This window comes from Mustela putorius, unplaced genomic scaffold (genome assembly GCF_011764305.1).
Source record: "Mustela putorius furo isolate JIRA1106 unplaced genomic scaffold, ASM1176430v1.1 tig00003853_pilon_pilon_pilon, whole genome shotgun sequence".
NCBI classification, from domain to species: Eukaryota; Metazoa; Chordata; class Mammalia; order Carnivora; family Mustelidae; genus Mustela; species Mustela putorius.
The window spans coordinates 43,347,228-43,373,115 of record NW_025422005.1 but is presented as its reverse complement, the minus strand read 5'-3'; the positions used below and the strand labels follow the sequence as shown (position 1 = coordinate 43,373,115).

General features: G+C 54.1%; 1 protein-coding gene across 8 annotated transcripts in view; it reads left to right on the top strand.

The window, feature by feature from the left end:
- The window catches only part of SSBP3 (single stranded DNA binding protein 3), a 161,359-nt gene that overhangs the window by 108,653 nt on the left and 26,818 nt on the right, over positions 1 to 25,888 (top strand). For all 8 annotated transcript variants that reach the window (XM_045064572.1, XM_045064569.1, XM_045064567.1 and 5 more), the window contains one exon: positions 5,995 to 6,084. In XM_045064572.1, coding sequence (XP_044920507.1) covers positions 5,995 to 6,084 — 90 coding nt within the window. The remainder of the gene's footprint in view (positions 1 to 5,994; positions 6,085 to 25,888) is intronic.

The following is a 25,888-nucleotide window of genomic DNA, read 5'->3' as shown; positions in this document are numbered from 1 at the left end:
CTCTCCGCTCCCTCGTCAACATCTTCAGCTCATCTGTCCTGCTTGGGTTAACAAATCCTCTAGGAAACTCGGCCCAGAGGGACGGAGCTTTTTGCACAGATTGCTGAAACCCCTGTCTCGACACCCGCGCAAGCGTCCCTCCTTCTCTGGACACAGGCGTCCCACAGAGACCTTCGTTTCTCACAGAGGCAGCACAGGGATGCCTTCACTCCTCTAAGTGACCTCTCTTCCCATCTGCATGCACCCAGCCTATACGCCACACATCCTGTGGTGTCCTGCGTGCTTGGCCACGTGACCTGTGTTGAGTTTCACTTGCGAAAGGCCATATCCTTGGTGGTTTTGCGTGTGGGCTCTGTGCTGCTACACGCCTGAGGCCTGAGTATTGGGGTGGGGCGAGGAGGGAGGGGATCGCCAAACAAAGTTGCATTTTGCAGCCTTGTAAACCAGGAGGGGCTGGCCAAGCTGGTGGGAGTCCTGAGGTTCACTGAGCATTTGGTTTTATTCAGTTCGCTGGTGATTTCTGTTTATTTATTTCTATTTTTATTTATGTTTAAGATTTATTTATGAGAGAGAACACATGCATGAGCAGAAGGGGCAGAGGGAGAGGGAGAGAAAATTCCAAGCAGACTCTGTACTGATTGTGGAGCCCAGTGTGGGACTCGATCACAGAACCCTGCGATTGTGACCTGAGCTGAAACCAAGAGTCAGATGCTTAACCCGAAGTGCCACCCAGGCACCCCGGGGATCACTTTAAAAGATTGAAAATGAGTACAAAGGCCAGGGCCGGGGCTGGGGGGGGGGATCCCATGCTAATTTGTGAGTGAGGATAGCTGAGGTTCCCTGGGTGGGGGTTGGAAGAGAACACCTCGCAGGGACCATCCCCCAGACCCACACTCCTGGAAGGAAGTATGAGCACTTGTCCCCTAGCACAAGATGCTCTGAGATGCGAGATGGGAGGTCCTGGGAGCTTGTCTCCTGGTTCCTCTGGACTGACCCTGCTGTTCTTGGAGCCCCAGGGGACTTACTGCTACAGAGCGAGGAAAGGGCCTGGCACTATGTCTGGGACTTGCCACGTGCATTTGTCCTCTACTGGTGTTGGGTGGGTTAGTGGAGGGTGTATTGGGATGCTCGGCACTAGCCAAGGGAAGGGGGGTCACTGCTGAAAAGCAGATGTGCTAGTGAGGACCGCCTTTCGTTGGAGGGCATGTGGGAGACCAGCCAGCTGGGGCTGCAGTGCAGGGCAGGCTGAGGCTCTGCGGTGAGCCCCGGACCCAGCTGGCTTTGTAACCACCGTGGGATCGTAAAGAAGGCCTACTCTTGAGGGAGAGGGTTGTGGGATCAGTCCTCCTTGGAACGCTCCCAGGTCATGAACAAAAATACCATACTTTGCAGGGGACCTCGAGGAGCTTCAGGCAGGCAGTTGTCTGTAGGCACCTTGAGCTTGGCATGTTGACTCTGACCCCCGAGTCTTAGAGGAGGCACCTGGCTGCAGTGGGCCCTGCCACCCAGTGCAAGGCCTGTTTATTATTTAGAAAAGAATTTAAATTTATTTATTTATTTATTTTTAATGCATGAGTTACCAAACTGCATGCCTGATTTGATTCTGTTTTTTTTTAGTCCATGTACGTATGTGTATTTAGATAAATGTGGGTGAGGAGGGCCTGGGCCGGTCGAGCTCAGATGTCAAGGCTATTACCTGCAGAGGTGTCAGGGTGGTTTTTAATCTTTGATCTCTTACGTGTTCTTTAGTGAGCAGAAAAGAGTTAAAATTCGGAGTCTTCCAGAAAGAGGACTGTCCTCCTGTTCATGCACTAGCTATTCTTTCCCGTCTAACCCTGCCTTTGGATGCATGGGAAAACTGAGGCTCCCAGCAGCAAGGACCTGAGCCCATAGAGAGGTCTCTGGCTTCAGAATCCAGCGCTCTTTAATTCCCTGCCCTAGTGGGAGGTTCCATCCCTCGACCCCCCACAGCCCTGACAGCTGTAGGCCGTGGTGAACGTCAGGGGCTTTTGGTCTGGATTTTGTGTTTTTAGAGAAAACTCACATGAGACGCTTTGCTGAGTGCCTTAATGGAGCTCTAACTCAAAGCTAGAAACCGCAGGGAGAGGCTGAGTTCTAGCAATCCGTAAAGGCCTGGCTCTAGATGGCCAGGTTTGAGCAGGTCTTTGAATAATAAAAGTCATAATCATTTATTGAACACCTGCTGTATGCCCTCCCATCTCAGAGATGGGTATAAAACAGCCCCTGCTCTCAGGTATGGGGGTGGGAGGAGGCGGTCTGGAGGACTGGGTTCTGTGAACCACAGGTAGTACTTAACCCTTTCGTTGCCTTGTAAATCTGTTGCTGCTTTTCATTTGCTTCTTTGTACTTTTTTGCCCCTTTGAAAGTTTTCCATTATGAGCATGTATTTCTTTCATAATCAAAAAATAGCAGTATCTGTCATAATTCAAGTTCATTATTTTGCTTATGTTTGCTGCTGGATGAGGCTTTGAATGATAAAAGTTGTCTCCTCAGCTTCCTGCTACCTTAATCACTGCTAATACGGCTTTCCTTTCATTGGAGGCTAGCAGAAATCTGTCCTCCCCACAGATGTCAGAGAATTGTACCATCCACGGTTACCCCAGCCCTGCATTCAAAGGACCATGGACCCTGCACCCACCCACCCACAGTTCCTAGAACCATGAACTTACTTCTAATTTTGTAGGAAAAGGAACTCTCAAAGGGAGGGAGACTTGTAAGTCATATTCCTGGGTTCAAATTTTCATTTAAAAGTGTGGGGTATCTTTCTTTCTTTCTTTTTTTAAATTCTAAGATATCTTTATGTGATATCCTTAAAATATAAAGAGCTCTTATATATCACTAAGGAAGAAGTCAAATATACCGATAACAAGGAACATGGACATCTTTCCATAAAAGTAGATCTTGAAGTGGCCAGCAGAGACCATTTCAAAAGGTAGTGACCCAAAAAATAGGTCCGAATACAAGAGAGGCACCATTTGGTAACTGTCAGAGTAGCAAACACCATACTTGGTTAAATAATGTTACCTCTGTATAATACTAGATTCGTTAAAAACTCATGTTTTCTTCGGCTGTGTAATGAGAAGGGACGTGCTCTTGACATTATTTAAGAAAACACGGTCGCTAATTTTCTTTTTCCTTTGCTGCGTTCTATAAAAAGGAAGCGTATATGAAATGATAAACGCTAATTTAAAGAATCAAGTTGGTAAGACTTTCCAGATCTTTCTGTGAAAACAGAGCACGGATCTGGGTTGAAGGCTGGAGAGGAGTAGATCCAGACAAGGAGGACAAACGGGAGAGGGCTGTGTTGAGCCCACTCTCCTCACGAAGACGTTTGTGTCTCTGTCAGACGGGGTGCTCGTGTCCACCTAAGAGGCTGGCTGGGGGTTCAGGGAGAGAGAGGGCAGGCGAGTGGCAGGGAGTACCCAGCCTGTTTCTAGCATCAGGCCCAGTGGCTCCTGCCAGGCATGCCACCGGGGCCTCCCCAGTCAGGAGCTCCATCTTTCCTGTCCTCATCCCCCAGACAAGTTGGTGCCACATTTGTTGAATAAAACATTTAGTCAGTTTTAGCAAGACAAGGTTTTGCTTTTCCCCGTGTCGCCTACTCCTACCTTCCCGGTAATTACTGTCAGTGCCCCCGCACCTGCTTGACTGCGGGACTTGCACAAAGGTGTGAGTCACTGGAGAAAGACTGAGTCCTGGGAGGGCACCTCAGTTTGAAGAAAGAAGGCATTTCTCCTCCAGATCTGTATTCACGTATATGCATACATGCATTGGGGGGGGTGTGTGTACACGTATACACGTATATGAACTTTTTTTCTTTCGGTAGGAGGGTGACCTCTATGAATGATCTGAGGTTTGGAGGGACAGGTGGGTGAGAATGAGCCAGAAAACTTCCACTGAAGAGTTGGAGGAGAAGGTCATGTCCGCGGTGAAGCCCCGACCATGACAATGGAACTGTAGAGACATAGGACAGGATTTAAAAGCAGAGAAAGAGACCCAAGCCTTTGTCAGGATTTTGCCTCTGGATTTCAAATGAGTGGGGCAAAATCATACTGAGGCCACTGCCTGAGAAGTAAAATCTATATTCTGTACCAAAACAACTTCCTGAAGGATTAAAGAGTTAAATGGAAAACCGGTCTCTGACAAAACTTGAGGAAAACGTGGGTGCCTGTTTACCTCCCTATGATTTTTCTTTAAAACTTTGCTGCCCCTGCTTCCAGGGAATAATTGTTGGCTGTAAATCCTGAGAAGGTGCGTTTCCACAGACCCACCAACCAGAGATTATAAAATAGTGCAGCTAATGGATAGCCTGGCATAGTCCCCCAGGTGGCCCTTGCCCAGATAGTAGTGGGGTGAGCAGGGCGGGGGGGGGGGGGGCAGACAGAGGCAGTCTGCCCCTCATCCTCCTGAGTGGGGCTCTCACCTGAGAATGTGGAAAGACCTCATTCGTGGTGTTTGGGGATGCTGGTCACACATGACAGGATGGTTAGCGAGAGAGAGTTGCCTGTCGGTAGGCAGAAGCATTTGAGAGGTTGGGCTGGCTTGGCCGGTCCATCTCCACTCCAGTCTCTTTAGCTGAGTCTGCTAAGACACCCAGTGCCTGCCCATAGTGAGCCCTCCTTGCTTTCAGATTACCGAGCTTTCCTGGTGCACAAATATAGGCCATTCTGTCCCATGATCCTCCACAATCCCAACGAGCAGGCAGGACAATGGCAACCCCCAGTTTGTACAGGAAACCATCTGGAAAGCCACTTGGCTTGCCCACGGCCCTCTGTTGCTGGTACGGGTAATGGCCCTGGAGCCCAGATTCAGGGGTCCCTGGGGTGGGGGGTATCTGTTCATCTTGCCACGGCCAATGGGATTCACACATTACCTCATTTCCTTCAGTCACAGTTGGAAGTTAGGACTTCTGGTTCCTCTTTCCTGGCTGAGGAAAGGGAAGAAGTGAATTCTGCTGCATTTGTAAGAGAAAAAGCGGCCTCCTTCCGTTTCCTGACCCCAGGGGGCTCACTCTTGTCCCAAAACCCTGGGGGGCTTACTCTTGTCCCAGAGAACAGGTCAGAGCCCTGGGAGGAAATTGGTGATTGAGAATTGGTGAATTCTCAGATTCTCAGTGGGGGGTATGTGTGAGGTTGGTGACATGGAAGTGGAGTAAGGGGGTCCTGCAGGAGGAGTGGGGGGTGTGTGTGCAGGGTGGCAGTGGGGTTGGGGGCGTGTGTGTGTGTGACTTGCCCCATCAGCCTCACCCTGCCTGTGTGCGTGCAGGCCTAGGTTCAGACACGCTGACCACATGGCAGGTGGGACACAGATTGCCTGGAAGGAAGCCAGGCTGGGGAGAACCACGTCTGTTCACTCCCGGGAGGCATTTGCTGAGGCAGATGTACTAGGTAAATGCTGGAATAGCAGCATTTAAGAAGAAAAGTGCTTCCACTCCCCATGCTGCACGGCCCATCTCATCTCTTGTGGCCCCCCGAGACTCTGATGGGCCCAAAAGAGCCCTGCCCTCCTCAGGCTCTCCAGGGACGTTTCCCAGTGGGTCTCCCTGTTCATTCATTAAACTGTGGGTAGTGATTGACATGCTCACCATACAGCATGCAGCCTCTTGGAGGGGATGCAAATGTTTATAAAACCTCCTTCCCCCCACTGCCCTGCAGGGACCCCATAAAGCAGCTGAGTGTGTAAGGCAGGGTGTCCATACACTGGCAACAGCTGCCGGGCACTGTGTTCTGCGGTGCGTGTGCAAAACAGTAGATGATGTTCTCCCATTTTAGAGATGAGAAAACAGAGGCTCAAAGAGTTCATCATTTGCCCAGTGAGAGACACACCTGGGAGGATGATGTTCGAGGAGGGTCTTCGAAGGATGTGGGCAGATCGGCAGACTGGGAGAATGGGGGCAGGGAGGGGGAGGGGTTGCAGCTCTACATCTCTCAGGGTGGATCCCACCTCTCACTCTCCCACTTCTTGTCTCCACAGAGTGCAGCAGCCGCCCCGAGCCCTGTGCTTGGCAACATTCCCCCCAACGATGGGATGCCAGGAGGCCCCATCCCGCCAGGTTTCTTTCAGGTACGTGCTGGGCCCCCTCGGTCCCCTGCTCCTTAGGCTCCAGGCCAGGCCCAGGTGGGCAGGAGGGAGGGAGAGAGAAGTAAGTAGCAGCTCAGTTTGCCATGGTCTAAATACAGTTGCTTTGTGCTGGTTCCAACCCCTCCCATCCCTTTCTCCATCCCTTCCAAAACCTGAAGAGGGGAGAAAAGAGATGGGAGTAGCTGCCCTTCCTACACCCCTCCACCGCCCCGCCCCCCGCGCCCCCCCCCCCGCCCCTTGCACATGCTGTGTCACTTCTGTTAGAGTGGGTTTTCTTCACACCATCTTCGAAGGCACAGCACAGCACAGCCCATCGTGGGGGAGGCAGTGGGGAGCTGTCTTTTATAACAAAAGGCCTTTTTTTTTTTTTTAAATAGCAAGTAAACTGTTCTTTGTTTCTGTTGTGTTGCTGCTGTCATCGTCATTGTTTACTTTGCCTGTCCAAACTACAAACCTTAGGCGTAATCTAAAAAAAAAACCAAAAAACCCACCATCCTGGCAGGTCTCAGAATCCTTTCCCTCTGGTTAACCACTTCATTTTTTCCGAGTGCAATCGTAGTCGGCATTCCGTGAGCATCTGTGCCCGTACTCCGCCCGCCAAAGGCAGGGGCACATCCCACGTGGGGTGGGAGTCTGGTCTCTTCCCAAAGACCCCTTGTCAGCCTCTGGGGGCTTCATCTCCTATCAGGGTTGGGGGTGGCTGCCAGGCCTCTCTGTGCCTGCTCCTCCCCCTATCTCCATGGTCCCCTGGCACAAGGGATAAGGGGTTTTTCGATTTTAAGCAGGCTGAGACCAGGGATGCCATCTCAGAAAGGAGTTAGCGTGCAGGACTAGAGGAGCTTCTCTGAGTGTAACATTTCATTCATTCAGACCTGTCTGTGGCAGGGTTTGAGAACCTGCCTGTGTTCCCCACCCCTTTGAAAGGCTAACACTTCCAGATAAGACTATGGAAAGAGCTGTCATATAGAAAAGAGTGCCGAGATTTCTCTGTGAAGCCCAAGAATTCAAAACTGGGAGCACTGAGACAAAGTCCAAGGAGAATTTTGCTTGGTTTGAGCCAGAATTCCACACCTCTTGCTTCCAGCGGTGAGACGCAGGCTGCGGGAGGCAGGGGCTCCCTGTTACTAAGACATCTAAGCTAAAGGGGGAGAAACCCCTCTTAGGGATGTTCAGGGGATTTTCTCCCCCTGGGTGGAAGATGGCCTAGGTGACACTTCTCCCTTGTAAGATTTCACATTTGAGTTGATCTTGACTCTCAGGAGAGAAGGGTTTGGACATGCTGCTGACTGTCTAAGGAGTGAATCCGTTAAATTTAGGTGTTCCCCAAAACCAGAAAGAGCAGGTTGTCCACCATCATGATGGTGGTGAGGGGAGTCATAGGGATGGCAGTTGAGGGCTTTGGGTGGCCACACATACATCTGTATACATTCCCAGCATGTAGCCCGAACTGGAGCCTTATCCTGGGGTGGAAAGGGGTACAGCCTCAGAAAAGGGGTGCATAGGCTCTAGGTTAGACCAGTCCAGGCATTGCTTGGGGCTTGGCTTGACGTAAGCAGGAAGAGGGGCTAGACTTGGAAGAGAATGGAACATTCATAATGGACCCAAGAAAGAAAGGAGGCAGACAGGCTTCTGTCCTTTCCCCAGAGGGTAAGCCCAGGGGCTGCTGTCTGAGATGGGCCTCCATGCCGAGGGACAGTCATCTTCCTGGCCACTGCAGGTGGGTGTCCTGTACCTGGTTGGTCTTTCCCCCAGGTGTTACCTGCTTCGGCCTTCTTTCCCAGGCTCACACATCCTCCCACATGAGGCCATGGGTACACCCTGGACACAGTGCCGTTGTGGCTTTCCTGCCTGGTGGACAGAACCCCGGGTACCGGTCTCCACCTGCGTGCCTGTTGAGGCTGCTTGCTGGCGGCTGAGTGCCCAGTGCAGGATGCTGTGGCGGGAAGAGGTGGACAGTAGCCAGCTGCATTTGTTAAATAGGCTGTTGACTTCTATTTTGGCCTGAGTCTGGGGCTAGGCAAGGTCTGCCTGATAATGTGGGCAGCTCATAACTTCCTGCTTTGGTAGAATTGTCCATGGTTAAGGCCTAATTCCAGACATACTTCTCGGGCCCTCCCCTGTGACGTTCAGGGGTGTGTGGTCAGAAAGCCCAGACCGAATCCTGTCCTTATTTGGCCACTTCCAGCCACCATCAAACAGAGGTAACTTTTGGATCCTCTTGAGTGGAGGTCTTTTCTGAACCCCAGTCAGGATGAACCCACCAAGAGTTGGGGCGGGGGTGGAGGGTGGACATGGAGCCAGGGACCTGTGTGCCCCAGACTCTCTACTTCCTGGGTGACTTTGTCTGACTTTGTCCCCACCATACCCTCCTCAGATAAGGACATTGTTTTCTAGTCAGTCAGGTGAATACGAAGGCAGAGGAGGTGCTTCCTGGCTGTGATCTGACCCCCTCGGGCTGGGTCAGTGCTGAGGGGAAAGGGTATCTCTCTGGAAGGAGGTAGTGACTGCCCATTTCCGGAGTAGGCCAGCTCACGACCAGAATATCAGCTATCGATGCGGCCCCTGCCTCGGCTCTCCCGCCGCTGCTTTGCTATTCGAAGGGAAATAGAGATGCTATCGGGTTTAATCGGCTGCCAACAATTGCACTTCTTCCCCTGCTTGGCCGCAGTCTGCGCGGGCAGCTCTGCGGCTGAGGGGGTCTTTGTACCAGGATAGCCGGCCTGGGTTGGCTGACTCAGCTGCGACCAGATCCTGTCCCCCGGTGGCCAGCCCAGTTTTCACATCAGGACTTCACCCCCAGTTGGTGCCAAATTTTGAAGCCAGTGGGGCCTCCCAGGTGGGTTGGTGGGTAGACAGCAGCTGTCTACCCATCCCCCCAACTCCAGCCCCACAGAAAGGAACACAGGAGACTTACTTCCTTAGACTGCCAGGCTGCGAGGCTACTCCTGGGGTCGGAAGGTATGGCCATCCAAGCCTTAGGTTCCATCCGTTGGCTTTTTCTTACTTAGTATTGAGGGGTCCTGTGGTACGAGATATGTCTGATAGCAAGTTGAGGGCTGGTGGAGAGATGGTTCAGGGCCTGGCCTGACCATACTTCACAGTATTGGGGAGTATTTTGGGGTTCTTGGGGTTATGGTAGAATTTAGCCAGGACGTTCTACTTCTGTGCGTTCCTTGTAAAAATACACCTTCATCTTGGCATCCCCAGCATCTGGCACGCACAAAGGACCCGGGGAGTGTTTGAACTGAGTTTATTCGTGCTGTTCACGTTACCAGTAGTAGAGCCCCGTCAGCCTCAAAACTCTAGATCCTCATTCTCTCCGGGCTTGGAGGGTCCAGGGGCCGCATTCTGGAGTGGGGAAGGATACAGAAGATGAGAGCCTGAGGACATCTGTTCTAGTCCCCTGCTTATCCATACACTTGCTGAGTGACCTTGGGCAAGTTGCTCGCTGTCTCTGGACCCCAGTTTCCTCGCTAGTAGATGTAGCAGGGTGGACCAGATGGTCTCTGAGGGCCTTTCCAACTTGGATTTTCTGCTTGGGATCCAGATGGGTTTTACATAATCAAGCAGTGGCATTTTTTTTTTTCCATGCAGCTTAAGTCAGTTGGGCTGTACATCTGGCAGACTCTGCTTAGTTTTGGCCAGGCCTGCTGGTATGAGTGGGCCCCCTCCCAGCTCCTTGGCCCTAAGGTAGTTCTAAGGGAGGTGCCCTTCAGTGAGGATTTCTAGGTCTGGAGCTGGGGAATGGCAGGAGGGCAGGGGTCACGAAGAAGGGAGCACTGAGTACAGACTGTTTTTGTTCTTGTTTTGTTTCAAATTCCAGTGATTGTTTTCAGTTATGTCGTGTTTTTAGACGTGCGACTTACTTTCATTTTGATCACCACACTTCTGCAGAGGGGAGGCATGGCTGACTGGGGGAGAGAGACTGGGAGAGGACTGACCTGCTCAGTGAGCAGCTACGGGCCATAATCGGGGTTTCAGCCCAGGCTTGCTGGCTCGGGACCTCAGTGTTCTAACTCAGTGGTCAGATGCATGTCTGGTTGTCTAGAGAGAGAATAGAGAACAAGAGAAAAGGAGGGAAATGATGGAGGGAGAAAGAGAAAACTCTAGCCATCGTCTCTAAAAAGCAGGCAGTGTTTCTGCTCTGATGCCGGCCCTGATTGGTTGGTTGTGGCTGCTGGACCACTGTTGGGAGTAATTCTAGAGCCGTGTGTGGGCTCAGCGGATATTGGTAGGCGTTGTCTGCTGTGAACATGCAGATGTAGATGGTAGTATGTGACCTCTGAATTTGCCATCCCTGATCGAGGGCAGACTTCGTACAGATGCAGAATGGATTGTATAGATGCAGAATGGAGGCCCAGAGGCAGATGGGACTGTGGTTTGTGATAGCGATCAGCCCCCTCTGTGAGGGCATGGGGCTTGACTCTTGGCCAGAGCTGATCAGTCCTGGTCTGTCCCCAGGAGCACAAAGCTTAGCAGAGAGGCTTGATGGGTAACATGCCCTGGAGCAAGAAATGAAGGGGCCTGCCTGCCAAGGGGCTTCCTGGAGGCCACATTCTGGGGTGGGGTCCCAGTGAGGGGTAGGATAGGTAGTTGCTCTGTAGGAGACATGGCTGGAGAGTTTGCTGGTAGCTTTTGCTGGACCTTGTGGAGAACTGTGGGCTCCGTCCAGAGGTAATGGAAGCCACTGGAGCACCCTGGTCTGGATAACACCTGGGCCAGGTCTGTGTTCCTGAATAGTTCACTCTGCACTGGCTCTGTCCGCTCTTCGGAGGCGGGAACCTAGGGGCAGACCACACTGAAGTTGGAGACTGGTGTTGCCGAGATCCAGTCAAAGGATTAAAGAGCAGGTCTTCTCTGGAAGAGACGGTCTTGGGGGAACCCAGGCTCCCATTGCCAGAAGCTCATCATGTTCTGCTGTGAACATCCCTAGATAGTTTCTGTTGTAGTGGGACACAATAGGGGTTGACATGTCCCGTCCCCCGACGTCCCCATTCCAGTGAGTTCTCATTCTGGCCAGCCGAGCCCACCCACCTCTGAGGTCTTCCTCCAGAGAACCCTCCCCACCAGCTAAGGAGGAGTGGAGAGAAGAAGCATAGTCCAGAAACCTAAGAAATTATCCAAAAATGAGAGGGAGAGCTAGACGCATGACCTTGGACCTTGCCTGTTGAGATTATAGGGAGCACACGCCTCATTTTTTGCAGAAGTAGCCGAGGTTTCTGTGGGAGAGGAGCAGCCTCAGGAAGTCTCTGATGACTGACTTGGAGTGTCTGAAGTTCGTCCACATAGAAGATACTCAGACCAGGGGCGCCTGGCTGCCTCAGTCAGAAGAATGTGCAACTCTTGATGTCAGAGTTGTGAATTTAAAACCCACGTTGGGTGTTGTAGAGATTACTTAAAGAAAGAAAGAAATCTTTAAAAAAAAAAAAAAAGATACTCAAACCTGACTCCTCAGCCCTTCGATCTCAGATACTTCAGAGAAAAGAAGAGGGAGGCCAGTTTGAGTCTTTGGATGTAAGACCGTTCTACCACCTGCCTACTTAAAGTAGTGAGCTCCCTGGCACTCAGTGGTAACCAAGTAGAGACTCTGCCCAGTAGAGAGCCCTGGGGACTGAGCGCCTTGGGGTGGGATAGTGTGTTTCCAGGGAGGATCAAAGCCCAGTAAATAAGGGTTTGGCGGTGGTGGCCACTTAGGCAGTTCCCAAGAGCTGGGTCGAGTGCTGTCCATTTCCTGCCTTCCTCTCTGGCGGCAAGCAGGCAGCAGCACAGTGAGTTGGCATTCCTCTTGCCAGAAAGCTGCAGCGGCAGGAAAGACCTCTCTGCTGACTAGAGCCAGGGTGGGACGAGGAGAAGCTTGGGAAGAAGCAAACCACCTTGTTTGTATGGTTTTCAAAGTCTGCAGCAAAGGGAGGACTTGGTGGTGGGGGATGGGGGGCATGGTTCCGTATCTGATGGATGGTCAGTCTGAGGCCAGGACCTAAACCACGTGAGGCCCAGCAGACTTGCCGGTCATCGTGTAGCCCGTTGGCCAGACATGGTCTCTAAGGCCACAGTGACCTAATCACGCAGCCTCAGTGAGCACCTCGGAAAAATGAGGCAGCCCTGTACCCACCCTCAAGGGGCTCACAGTCTGGTGGAGGAGGCAGGGAATGATTACACCAATAGTCCAGTACCACAGGGGGCAGGCGAAGGAGCATCTGGCCTAACCTGGGGTCCATCTGGGAAACTTCCCTGAGGGGCTAACCTAGAGGAGTGAGGTCTGAGCAGGAGGCAGTGGATGGCAGGAGGCCTGGAGAGATACTTAAGTTTAAAGACAGGGGAGCCTTGGAAGGTTCCTAAGAAAGGAAGTGACCGGGTTCCAGGAAGACCCAGTAGCCTGGAGGGGCTGGACTTGTGGCAGGCTGCCATTGTGTAAGTGTGGATTCCAGGCTGTGGTCCCGGGGGCGGGGAGTGGCCCGGCCCTGGGCAGCAGTGGTGCCTCAGTGCAGTGGCCTGTGCCTCCATGCCCTGAAATCACAGCGTCTTGCTGGATGTGGGAGTGGGGAGAAAGCAAAGCTGGGAGGGTATGCCCAGGGTTCTGACTTGCACTGGACTGCGGGGTACTGAGAGGCTGTCACGTGCCTCCTACCCTGTCAGACCCTTCACCTTCGAAGGGAGGGGGCCTGGCGTGTGGTCCTGTGGCTGCCCCCTTGCCCCTTGAGGCTCCCAGCCCATGCTCTGAGGTCCTAAAGTAGACCTGTCTGACCTCCTGTTGCAGTTGGTAGAACACTCTAGATTAGGAAAGGTATCCCCGTGTGTGATTCCATTTGACCCTGGGAGATAGGCCTGAGAGCTAACAGCATTTCCACTCAGGATGAAGAAACTGAGCCTCCCATTGGCTGGAGTTGCTCAGGGAAGATGGGTGTGGACCAGGTGGTAGGCTCTAGAGCTTCTCGATGAATGCCCTGTCTTGGGTGAGGAGGAGCAAGTCCCCTCCCTTTCTGGGCCCCACGCTCTGGTCCCTGACCCTTGCCCTGGCTCCATCACTGAGGGTAGGATGGGTTCCTATTGATGTGCTGTGCCAGTCTGTGGGGGAGGAGGACAGAGATGCCGTGGGGGGTCGGGTTGGTCGGGGAGTGTGCCAGTACCTTCAGGGGGCAGAAACACCCCTCCTCCTCGCCCCTCACCCTGCTGTCTGCCTCCAGACTGACAGAAGGCAGGGTCACCCCTGCTGAGAAGGATTAGACAGGAGGCGGGGCACCCCAACTGCTGGGCGCTGGGCTGCCTCCACCCCAGCCCCACCTGTTCCAAGCCAACGGAGTGCCCCCAGTCCCGCAGCAGCACCCCTCCCCCCCCCCCACACACACAGCAAGCCAGCAGTGGCTTTAAGCCCAAAGACTCCTGCCCTTGGTCGTGGATATCCTGGTTTGAGTCTAGCCCTGTTGCCAGACTGCTGGGTGTCCTTGCAGGGCCATCCTCCCCTCTCTGGGCCTTAGGTGCCTTAGAGGACCCTGGCTGCTGGGAAACCCTGTCACCTGAGCTGGCCCCTGGCCCCGCCATGGACCCACACACAGCTCTTCCCCCCTCCCCCACAGCCCCCCAACAATTGCCTGGCCTGTGTGGAAAGGCCAGGGCAGGAGAGAAGGTGGGGGGAGGCTTTTCTTCTTGCCAACACCACATCCACAAAGGTCAGGCTGTGTTCCCGCCCCACCCGGCAGCCAGCCTGGTGCCTAGCATCTGCCCAGCGGCAGAAGACCGTGCCGGGGCTCCTAGCAACCGCGGACAAAAGGTTACTCCTGACGTGCCAGGCTGCCGGCCCCCTCGCCCTCCCTTTGGAGAGGAAAACAAAGTTGTGGCCTTGACTGGCGCGTGTGCCTGTGTGCACGCGTGCGGGCGTGTTTGTGTCTGTCTGCACACTCGGGCCACCTCTCCGCCCCGCCGACAAACGTGAACTCCGCGTGTCACGCCGTAACTCTCGCTGATGAAATGGAAAGTTGGACATAAATCAGTGTCTGCCGCCCTGTTAGCTACGCACCAGCAGCCAGTGCCTGGGAGGTTTGCTCAGTAACAAAGCACCGGGCTTCTCTGCGGGCCTCGGCTGCCCCCTAACGCGGAGCTGGCCCCGCAGCGGGGAAGCCCAGCACCAGGGAGCCCAGCCACTGGTGGCCTTCGCCTCCCCGCTGAGGACTTCCCCTGCCACAGGTCTCTGCTCCCTTTGCGGTGAAAGGAAAGGGAGTGCTTTCCAGAAGGACCCTGGGACCTGGGAGGCTCGCACTAGTTCTTACTGCTGCTCCTAAAACCCCTGGACACCCCAGGGTATCCCTTCTCTCCTCCTGAGCTGTGAGCTGATTTGGGTCTGACTTTCAGGGATCCCGTCGTCAAAGATTGGTGTCAGCAACCCCTTCACCCCTCGGGTTTTAAAAGCTTGGGCCGATTTATTCTTTTCCCCTTTAGTCCTGGTTTTTTTACTTTGGATTTCTCTTAGATTAGATTCCCCCCCTGCGTCTGGGAGCTGCTCTGCCGTGTTGTCCTGTCCCCTGTCCCAGCGCCATGACTGGGTTCGTCGCCGCCCTCCCCCTGCCACCCCCGCCATGATCCTCCTGCCTTTCCAGAGGGTGGAGGAGCCCCCTGTGTTTTTGTTTTGTTTCTTCATAGTTGGCGGAGGGGGTAGACCCTTCTGTGTTCCTGCTTCCACCTTCTCTGCAGATCATGCTGAGGGTTTTTTTTTCCCCTTTAAAAAAAAGGTCACATTCCTCAGCCCTTGTAGCAGAAGAGGTTGGAGGAAGAGAATTCCAGTGGAATCCTATAATAACATGCCTTGGCATTATGTGGCTCAGGCTAGACCCCCCTGAATAAGATCACACCACGCTGAAGGAAACTGCCCTTTGGGGAGTCTGGGCTGGGCCAAGGGGCCGGGCCAGGGTCAGAGGGCTTTCTCACATCTCGCCAGGTGCTAATTGTGAGGTGCTGTTCTGAGAGCTGGGATGGAGCAGCCCATCCACAGGGCTGGTTTCGGGCTCCTGTCCTGCTTTTGCCCAAGTGAACTCCTCAGCCCGCTCAGCCTGCCTTTCCCCGGAACCTCTCCCTCCCCCAGATAAAGTCTTGGAATAAATGAAGGCCCTGGGCCAGACCCACTGGTTGCCCAGCAAGCCCCTGTCTCTTGCTAATACCCAAATGGGGGTGGTTACACTTGGAAAGAGTATGGCTGGGGGACCACAGCTTTTATGCAGTGTTCTCTCCAGGCTGGGTGCTGGGCTTCCTGACTGGGGGCCACCACATCAGCTCTGCACGCAGTGCAGGGATGGGGCATCAGAGGGCAGCAGCCCTGGGAGAGGCCTCCTATGGACACCTTGGAAGAGGGCAGCGCAAGGTGTGGTGGCTGTGACCGCGAGCTTAGGAGGAGGATCCCTGACCTCCCCCTCCCCCCAGTGCCACTTCCTGACCATGTGTTCTGGGGAGGTTACCTGACCTCACTGGGCACTGGTGTCCTTAGCTATGCTGAGAGCACTCATTCATTAAATCACAGTGCCTCCTTGGCGGGGCTCTGGTAAGGACGGACTCTGCATAGAAACATGGAGCTGTGCTCAGTGCTGGTTTACTACTGCCGTGGAAACACACCCGTGGGCTTTAGGATCCACATTGATGAGCACCTGGACCCCTGGAAGCTCATCTGCCATATTCCTCTCCCTCTCCCTCCCCACTCCCCCCTCCCCTCAAGGCCTTCCATCCTTCTGGGAGGCCCTGGGCTGGCACGTGAGTTGCCTTGAGAAAGTCTGCTAACCCATCTGGGCGCCATTGCTTCACCAGACAGCTGGGGTGAAGGTAGCCCCAGACTCCCGGGCACCTCTGAGGAGCCAGGAAATGAGGCCCATGAAGCCCTGCCTGGTGCCCGGCGTGGCTAAACACTCAGGTGTCTGTCTTGGGGACGCATATAGGTCTGTCCTGGGGCTGTTCTTTTCTCAGAGCTAGGGGTCACGGCGGAGCTAGGTCCCGCAGCTCGTCCAAGGGCACAGGCCACTGTGGGTGCTCTTCATCCAAGAAGGGGCTATTCCTAGAGGCTTAGCACAGCTTTGGTGGCAGTGGCACGTGGGAGAGGTTCTGGGTGTTTCCGATGGGTATTAGACTTTCAGTTACACCGATGTGTTTGGGACCTAGCAAGCACAGGCCCCTTTAATGTGTTACCTCACTTAATCCTGCCCTACGTGGCTTAACTCCTTGCTCCCCGGTCCACCAAGGGGGAGTTCAGGGGAGGTAGAGGCAGGGAAGCAGGTTGTATGGCCGGGAGCTTCTCATTCTCTTCCTGCCGGGCTCATTAATATGAACTCTTTTTTGCGAGTTCATGTTGACTCTCCCGCCCAGGCATTTGGGTCTTTGCTGGGCATCCTGAGTTCTGTTACCAGCTGGCCTCACCTGGGTGTCATTTGAGTGTCCACTCCCCACCTATGAAGCAGGAACAACTTCTCCCTACTTCACAGGCTAGGACTTTGGAAATGCAGTCGGAACGAAAGGCAGATCAGAATATCCGCACCAGCCCTCCTTCCCAGGGACTTGCGTTCAGCCATCTGTTCTTTCAGTACACATTTGAGTGACAGCTCTCTGCCCAGCCCTGCGGGCCTCCCACAGTCGGGAGGCCAAACGGAACTGGTATACAGGGCCCTGTTCATAGTCCATGGGGCTGACCCCAGCTCTTCCTATTGATGATGTCCTTGTGTTAAAGACACAGAGTCTGGGCTCTTGGTAAGATACTCACAGGTCTTTGTGATCTAAGCCCTGCTACCCTCTCGCCGTTACTGGACCAGCTGTTGATCCCCACGATGGGCCAGGGCCGCTGCTCTTAAACCCAGCGTCTGTACCTCCAGCATGACTGTGTGGCCTCTTCTGTAGACAGCAGCATTCTCCCCTGCCTTTCTAGAAGGCTCTTCAGTCTCAGGTCAGTGTTATTCAGGAGACTTGGGCAACGTCTTGCCCTATCCTTGCCCCAAGAAACACATGCCCCGACAATGAGTCTGATGAAGAGCCTCGTCCTCGGATCAGTCCCGAGAAACTTACTCGAGAGCGTGGAGAAGTGCAGTCAATTCTGGGGCCGTGGCTCTACCGTTCTGGGCCTTAACCTGCCTGTGTGTGACATGCAACCCCATTAGGGGGCAGGCACAGGAAGGGCAGTGGCAAGCAGGGGAGACCTGGCTCCTGTCCCCTGGGACATCAGAGGCTTTTGGGGCAGAAGAAAGAAGTGTCCATGTCAGGGGCCAGACAACTCCAGAAGAGTTGGCTGAAGCGCGCTCAGCATCAGGCTGGCTGCTGGAGGGCCGTGCCTCCAGCCCGAGGCACGGCAGGCCAGGAGGCAGCACCCTGGGATTAGGGTCCTGGGAGAGCCTAGTCAAAGAAGCAGGTGCTCCCAAAGGATTCCTTAAGGTGGGGGAGATCTGATCCACCTCCTCTGCTGAGGGTCAGTTCTCAGACTGGACTGAGTACTTGACTCTCAGTATCTTAGTTCTCCAGCTTTCTGGAAGGAGGTGAGTAAGAATGACAGGGGTGGGAGACGGTGCTCCTGGCCATGAATCTGGGGCACTTCCAACAGCTCCCCCACTCCTCCCTGCACACACTCACTTAGCTGTCCCTTGTGCTTCTGTTGAGGTTTGCCCAGTTGCATAACCCACTGCCCGGTGACTCTGGGCGGGCTTCCTAAACCCCTTTATTCCCAGAGTTCTGGTTCTTTCCCTTGCCCCATCCTGTTGCTTCTGCTTAGCTGAGGAAGGAGGATGAGCTCTTGGGCCATTCCCCAAGCTGTTTTGTCTTTGGGGAAGAGGAGGCATGAGACCGTCCAGGGAGCTACAAAGCACAGGGAGAACCGTGGCCGACTTTCCTGTTGCCAGCTCAGCTGTCTTCCGCTCAGTGGACAAAAGGGGATGGATTCTGGCATTCTGGACATGGGGCTTCCAAAACCCTGTGCCATCCCTTCCAAATTGGATATGATGAGATCCTTACTTTGTGGATCGTCTTTCGGGGTACGAAGGGGTAGCAGGGTGAAGGCTGTGTGCATGCATGTGCTGGAGAACTTAAAGTAGAGCAGGAATTCTCTGGGTGGATGAGGCAGTGCTTTTTAATATGCACCTCGCTTTCCCTGTGCCGCTGTGATTAACAGCAGAGCTTGAGCGCTGGTGAGAGTGAAATCGAGGCTGGCGGGCAGGAGCAAGACGTATCTTTGCAGCTTTATCCATTTGCAGAGCAAAAGGCAATCTTTTGATTTGGAGTGGGGGGGTGGGTGGGGATTTGGTTCTCTTGGCAAGGTTAGGTGTTTCTAGGGATCAGCATGCTTCTGGATCCTGGGTCTGTCTCTACCCCTCCGGCTTACCCACAGAGTTGGTCTCTATCGCAGTGAGTCTGTGTCAGGAAGAGAGAGGTTTGCTCTCTGGATCCTGGCCAGAAACCCACATGGCTAGGACTGGGTGTTGGAGACCTTTCCCCAACATGAAAGAAGGCTAGCTGTTCGAGGCCAGAGTGTGGCTTAGTGGGAGAGTTAGCTCCCGAGACAGCCATGAACTCAGTTTTCCTGTGGCTACAAGTCTTGATTTCTAACTTGAGAGGCGCCATGGAAACATCTTTGGAAAGGAACGGAATGGATGTGTAATTCCCAAGACCTAGATCTGATTGGCACGCTCATGCAGGAGCTCCTAAGGGTTAAGGGCCCTGCTTCTCATCCTGGAGGGCCCAGCCCCAAGGTCTCCATCTTATGCCCACGGCCCTCCAGCACTATGGCCACACTGCCCCTACAGCTTAGAGGCCAGTCTCTCAGCCCAGAAGCCCCTTCTCTTTCTTCTCTTCCAGAGGACACCTGTTCCTCCTTCCAGGCCCTGCCTCAGTGTGCTAATTATCTCACTGCTGCCTTCCTGCTCTCTAGGGCGCCTAGTTCTGTGCCTGTTGAGGTGCTGCCGTGGTAATAGACCTGGGACACTGGTCCACAGTACTGCTTGTTCACGTGTGTCTGGTGTTTAGGGCACCCTCAGCCCAGGGTGCTGGGACCCAGTGGTTGGATACACTCCCAGATGGACTGGGTCCCGTGTGTGCTTTTGTCCCATGTCCCTGAAAAGGATGCCTGGTTATACAGACACAGGCACATACAAAGAATCTCCAGCAGGGGAGCCCCAGAATTTTAGTAGCTGGAGGCATGGTCATCTCTCTTCTGCCCCCCACCACATTCCAACCATAGCCCTTCAAGGTAGAGGCCCTTCCCAAGATGACCCTAGAGAAATTCACCACAAAGGAGAGGGTCACACAGTGTGAATCTGCTGAAAAAACTAAGGGCTGGAATCGAGTCCCCAGAATGTTCTATGTTGGCATTCGAGGGATGAGCTCGTTCCCCAGCACTGTGGTGAGAAGGAGGCTGGGAAGGTATTCCGGGGCCAGCCAGCTGGATGTGAATGCTGGCTGTCCTGTTACAAGGATGAAAGGTTATTTGTGCAAGACCAGTGGTTAAGAAAACTGGGGCTCTGTGACTGGCTGCATGGCATCATGGCAGGAGAACCACAGCTCGGGTTTGCTGACCCCTGGTCCAGCTTTCATTCTGTTCATCCGCAGTGGGAAAAATCGTGAGATCATGACCCGAGCCGAAGGCAGAGGCTTAACCCACTGAGCCACCCAGGTGCCCTACCTTGAGGATTTTAAAAGACCCCAGTTTTTCCCCCTTTTCCACCTTGAAACCCATTCCCTATCCCAAGGGTCAGCATATACTTTCTTGTCTTTCTTGTGAAGGACCAGATAGTAGATCTCTGAGGCTTTGTGGGCCATCTGGTCTCTGTCACAACACTGACATTGACAGACAGCTGTTGTGTGACAGCAGCTGTGGACTGGGCACAGATGCGTGTGGCTGTGTTCCGATAAAACTTTATTTGCAAAAGCAGGCAGCAGGCTGTATTTGGCCATGAGCCAGTTTGCCAGCTTCTCCTCTGGCTCAGCATGGTAGCCGTGCTCTTGGGGTCCCCACCCTGCAGCTGACCCCAGCCTCCGTTCTGGGTCTGCAGCATGGTGCAAGCCACCAAGCCTGGCCCTGGGACTGGTGAGATGGAGCTCAGTCTTCCTGTCTGTGCGAGGGCTGGGGGAAGAGGCGGGGGCGGGGGGCAGTACGTGCCGGAACTCTGCATTAGGTCTTGGACGCTGCCACTACTTTCATTTGCCACGCTTCCTCCCTTTGTTTTGAAAACCAACGCCTGCTGATTCTGCGTCTCTGTGGGGCAAGCGGGCCTCATGTCTGCTGAGAACGGTCGCTGAGCACCTCCTGTGAGTGTCTTGGCACCAGATTCACAAGTATGCAGACCTCTCGCCCTTGCCGTCCACCCAGCCCCATCCCAGCTCCTTGGAGAGGTGCAGTGAGAAGCGGAGGTCAGCTGGGGACTTTGCTCAGACAGAAATCAGATTCTTCTGCTGATCTTTGCCCAGAGGGGACCTTGGTGGCCTTATCAATTGCCGATGGTATGCAGATGTGACCCCAAGGGGGAGACGTCTGTCCTCCCTCTAACCGGCCATCTCCCCACCATCCCAGGAAAAGGGGCTGTCACCACTTCACTTCTCTCTGGCAAAACCCATCCTCCTGGTCTGGTGCCTCCAGAGGGTTTTTTGATTCCCGTGGGCTCATGTCCTAGGCAGCCCACTGCCCCTGACGTGGAGCTCTTGGGGTGGGGGGGTGTGGTCATGCCGTCAGGTGTGGCCCAGCTCAGCCCCCTGAGGACCGGCTGGGTGTGTCCTGGACTCACACTAGGTGGACACACAGATAGCTCAGGCTCCCTCTGCCCTCGAGTTGGTCATCTCAGCTCCAGTTCTGGCCTATACCTCCCACATACACACACACAGAGAAGCTTCTATGGAGAGGGGATGGACAGAGGCAGGAGAGGAAAGCAACGGTGCGAGCCATCTCCTCTGCTGAGGTGCATGTTAAAGGGGAGGGGCGGCTAAAGCTTTCCCTCCCTCACCTAGCCACGTGGTCAAGTTCACGCTCCAGGGACGAGGTGGACTGCACCAGCGGACGTGGTTGGGGGGGAGTCAGTGGCACTCGGGCACTCCTTGGCCCCATCTCCCCAGAATGGGCTTAGGCCATTTTCTATCAGCATTTGTGTCCAAGGAGCAAATTGGATTGTCTGCCACATGCCTTTTACCATGTGTATAATTAATGTAATTTTATATTCTCTCAATTAAAGTGACACGCCCAACAGGCAGATGACACAGGCCCCTAGTAATATAAGTCGTCTGTCTCCGCAGCCTGTCGATAAAACATGCCCCCAGCCTTGCCAGGCTGGCGGCCACTGGCCCCATAAGTGAGGAGGGATGAAGATGTGTAGAGTGTTGGGTCTCTGAGACACCTGAAACTTCCAAATGCCATCCCCAAAGGCCTCCTGTGAAGACAGAAGGCAAATTTTGGCCAGTGGTAAGCATGTAGCATTCTGCAGCTTACAGAGCATTCTCCTGGCTTTCCTGTGAGGAACCCGAACTCCATGTCACCTGAACTCCTCCCCTTTGAAGATGAGCAGCCCACACCCCAGGAAGACAAGGCAGGACACCAGCCCGAGTGCCCTAGGCTCTGGAGCCCAACATTTGCCCTGGCCACAACTCATTCTCATATGTGTTCTTTCCCCGGCTCGCCTCTGCACCCAGAAAGCCTGGAGTTAAGCCTCAGCTCTCTTTCCCTGACAGTCCATGCTTTCTAGTAAGGGAAAGGCAGCCTTGGAGAGTGTGAAGTGGCGCCAGGTGAAGGAGCAGTGAGTTTTAGAAATATTGAACTTAGCACTTAGCTTTTATTATTTTTCCCCTTTAAAAAAAAATACTGTTTTTTTGTTTTAATTTGACTTTTAATTTTAAAGCGCTATCCTCTCTTTTCTGTGAGAATCTTTAGTTCAGAGGACCAACTCAATAACCTCATTGGTACTATTCCGTGTCCCTTAAACTCTGAGGGGTTAGATGTGTCCACCCAGGGGCCGGCTCACTGTGGCTGTGGGGTCTGCGTGTTGGCCAATCCTCTCTGCCCTGTCCGGCCCCTGCCCAGCATGTGCACATGGCGGGGAAGGCCGTGCCCATGCCCTCAAGCAGCCTGCGTGGAGTCTACGGATTGGCACAGTGTCTGAAGAGGAGCGTCCTGTGTAGGCTTTCAACAGGCTGAGGGGGGCGCTCCCAGCAGAGCGGGCCTCACTGCTGCTTTCCCCATAAATGGGCAGTGAGGGGCCACCGGAACATGAGGAGTGAATGCGCGGCCACGGAAGCCTAGGGACCTCCGGCATGCCTAGCGCTGTCACCTGCACCACCCCACTGCAATGTCCCTTTTTCCTCCTGAGGGAACTGGACTCACCGTGTGCCCCGGAGATGCTGGGAGCGGCTGCCAGCCAGGGCCATGGAACCTGAAGCGTTAGCCATCGTGCCATAAGCCCATGTACCTCCCCAGGATGGCTTCGGGGGAAGTGCAGGGACTCAATCAAGCCAGCTGTGACCCAGAGGCATGGGTGGCTCATGCTGACACTCTGAAATGCCTTTCTGCAGAGACCATGGCTCTCTTATGCCATGGGGCTGTTCTGCTCCCCTCCCCGTCTGTGACAAGAAAGCCTCTCTCACTGAACTCTCAGTGTCACACCGTTGCAGACCCTCCCAGGCCCCCAGGCCCCCAGGCCCTGCTTACAGGGCCCTCGGAGGCTGTGAGATGGGACATTACCCAGCGCTGGAACTGCAGGGAACAAAAGGAGAAGTGCGGGAGTTCTGGATCTCCAGTCAGAGATGTTGGGGCCCTGGAGACAGAGTGGCAAGTCCATTAACAGGGTCTGGGGCAGAATGAAAGCCCAGGCAGGAAGTGGGCACATTTTCCGCTCCCTTCTCCCAGATTTGGTTATGGGGTTTCCCACTTGGGGTCTCTCCCTGGTGCAGGCCTCCCTGGCGTCACCCCCCTGCCCCGCCAAGGGGGGCAGTGCCCTGCAGTGGAAAGATTTCTGACCAGTGAGGGGACCTCAGTTCTCAGCCCAGCTCCCCATTGGCCTTCCTTCTACAGCCACACTGGGCCTCAGTTTAACTGACACCTTCTCTTGGACACCATGGCATTTTAAACGGACACAAGCTCATTTGTCACTGTGTCCTCATCCTTCTCCCCAGCTAGCCTGACCTGTCTGATGCGCCTCCATCACCCACCCCCAGGATATGGATGGGGCTGGCTGGACCCCTGAGGTCAGCCTCCAGAATAAGTATGTGGGTGAGTGACTGGCCGCAACCCCCAGCCTTGAGCCTCTAAGATTTGTTCCTCATGCTCCATGTGTGACATGGAGGCACCCCTTGTGGGCTTGGTGGAGTAGTGGGCCAGCTCAGACCCCCTGGAGTTCTAGAAGCAGACTTGGAGCCTGGTTCCACCGCTGAATGGCTTTGCCAGTGGCTTCACCCTTTTGAGGTATGAAACAGAGCAACTGCTAGCCTTTCCAGCCATGAGTCCAGGGTCGCGTGAGCTAATGCAGGTGACGTGCGGCTTTATTACTATCTCCATTTCTCTGACGAGGGAAGTGCAGTCAGTGGCTGAGTCCACTTTTCCTACAGTGGGCAGGAGTATGATTGTCATAAAGAGATCCCCCGGCTGGGATTAGGCGATGTGGCTCTGCCACCAGTGCATTCTCTGTGGTCTTGGACAGGTCACACCTCTGTGCTGGGCATCACTTTCTTCCCTGTAAATGCAGGGCACTAGGAGAAGTGACAATCTGTCAGGGCCACCCACTGCAGGCAGGTGTAGCTCTCCCCAAGCTGCCAGTGGGAGCCCCTACTTGGTTTGATCCAGTACTCTGTGCACCTCAGATGTCTGCCGATAACCATGTGCTCTATGGCATCCTGGGAGGGTGGATATGCTGTTCGTGAGTTGGAAATCCTTCGACGTCTAAGCAGAGCTGGACTCAGAGGCTCTTTTTGGCCAAATGGGCTTCCAGATGCACCTAATGTTGGTTCTTCTGAAGCTTTCAGCAAATGCAAGCCAGGAGGCCCCATGGGGCAGCCGTCCTGTGTGGGAAGGTTCATCAGTACCATCAGTGTTTGGACTCCCTCCTTCTCCTACCTTCTACGTGCACCCGCTCCCCCGGCCTGCCGGATCCTTTCGGAGTTTGGGGAAGAGAAAAGCCCAACAACCCAAAGAAGGTCGGAGCCTCAAGCAAGGTCATTTGTGGTCTGCCTCCTCTGTGACCTTTTGACCAAGTGGGTAAGGAGTTGAAAAGACCATAAAGTCTGTCTTCTTAACACCTACCTGTTGGTCTCCTGTGGAGAAGGCATGGGAGGAGAGAAACTCCTCTTCTGGGTGCACTAAACCACAGGGCAGCAAATCCCGTTCCTCCTTGTGGAGCTGGGAACAGGTCTGTCATCGTCTTAACAGAAGCATCCATTTTCAGTGTGGTGCCCTGTTCTCTGCCCCAAGAATGCATCAGGCCTGCGGGGCACCTCCCTGTGCTGTCGCACACTGTCCCAGGGCCAGAGTCTGGACGCAGATCGAGTGGCAGACAGCTCCAGGCCAAGCGGAGGTAGCAGAGACCCAGAGGATGGCACTTTGTCTGGATGCGGGTGACCACCAGGAATCGATAGGCTTCTGCCTTCATGGAGGAAACACTTTTTGGCTCACTGAGCTCCTAACTGTGCTAGGTGCTGTGCTGGGAAGTATATGAGCGGAGCCCGGTCACCACGTACTCTGGGGTGGGACAGGAGCCACCTGCTTTGAGCCGCGTCTCCACCTGTCTCGAGATCATGGTGGGGTTTTCTCTCCAGGCAACTGGCTAACCTAGGCCAGCGTTCTTTTGTCTTCAGTGTTCCAAACCCGGGCTCCAAGTCATGGGGGAGACTTCTGAGAAGGTTGCTCCCTCCCCAGACTTCACAGTCCACTCACCACCTCTCCCTCCCAGCCAGAGAAGTTGCTGGACCAGCCCAGAGCCTCTCAGACCAGCCGTGCACTCCCGGCCCTTACTACTCATTGGCCATCTGTGTTGAGGGGGCTACTTGGAGGTGAACTTGTACCATAGCCACTTCTTCAGGGGCCAGTTACCAGAGTCTGTCAGGGAGCTTCTGAGGGAGGTAGAGAGATGAGGCACGTGTACTGGCCTGGCCTCTGAACGTCAGGGCGCCCAAGCAGCCATAATCTAGGGGCAGGAGACAACTTGGAATGGCCCTCCAGACCCAGTTTCGAGCACTGGCCCTAAGCAGGGGCCGCTGCTGGCTGAGGTCCCCTGTGGGTGGCAGACACTCTGGGGCGCTTTCCATACCTTTTCTACAGTCAGCCGTCAGGTCAGCTGCTGCTTGCCTCCCCTGGCTCATAGGGCCACAGGTGTGGGGGACCTGCCTGGAGACACGCCGCTCCCACCGAAGGAGCTCCAGATCCTACCAGGGAAGGGCCACGAGAGTTGGAGGGAGGAGGCACTTTCTTCTTGCCAAGAGCTGGGAACCAACAGAAGGCCTTTTGCCCCCTCTTGGCAAGTGGACCTCACCCTCGAACCCTCTTCTTCTGTTCTTTTTATTTTTCTTTTTTTGGGGGTTGGCTTTGAATTATCTTATTTTGTTTACATTGCACCCAAGTTTCATGGTACAAAAGACTTGCAGGTGCAAATATGTCCCGCCTTCATTAGCTTCCCCTCCCTTTTTAATTTATGTGATTTCAATTTTCCTTCCCTGTACTGTTAATTAGGGGACCCTCTAATCAGCGCCATTATCACAGTGGTATTCATGTTTAGGAAAGCCGCTAAACAAATGCTTGCAAAATTGCTAAATGGCTAATTAATGTCTGTTAATTAAGAAAATTGCTCATGGTAACAAACCATGCCGTTGCTGG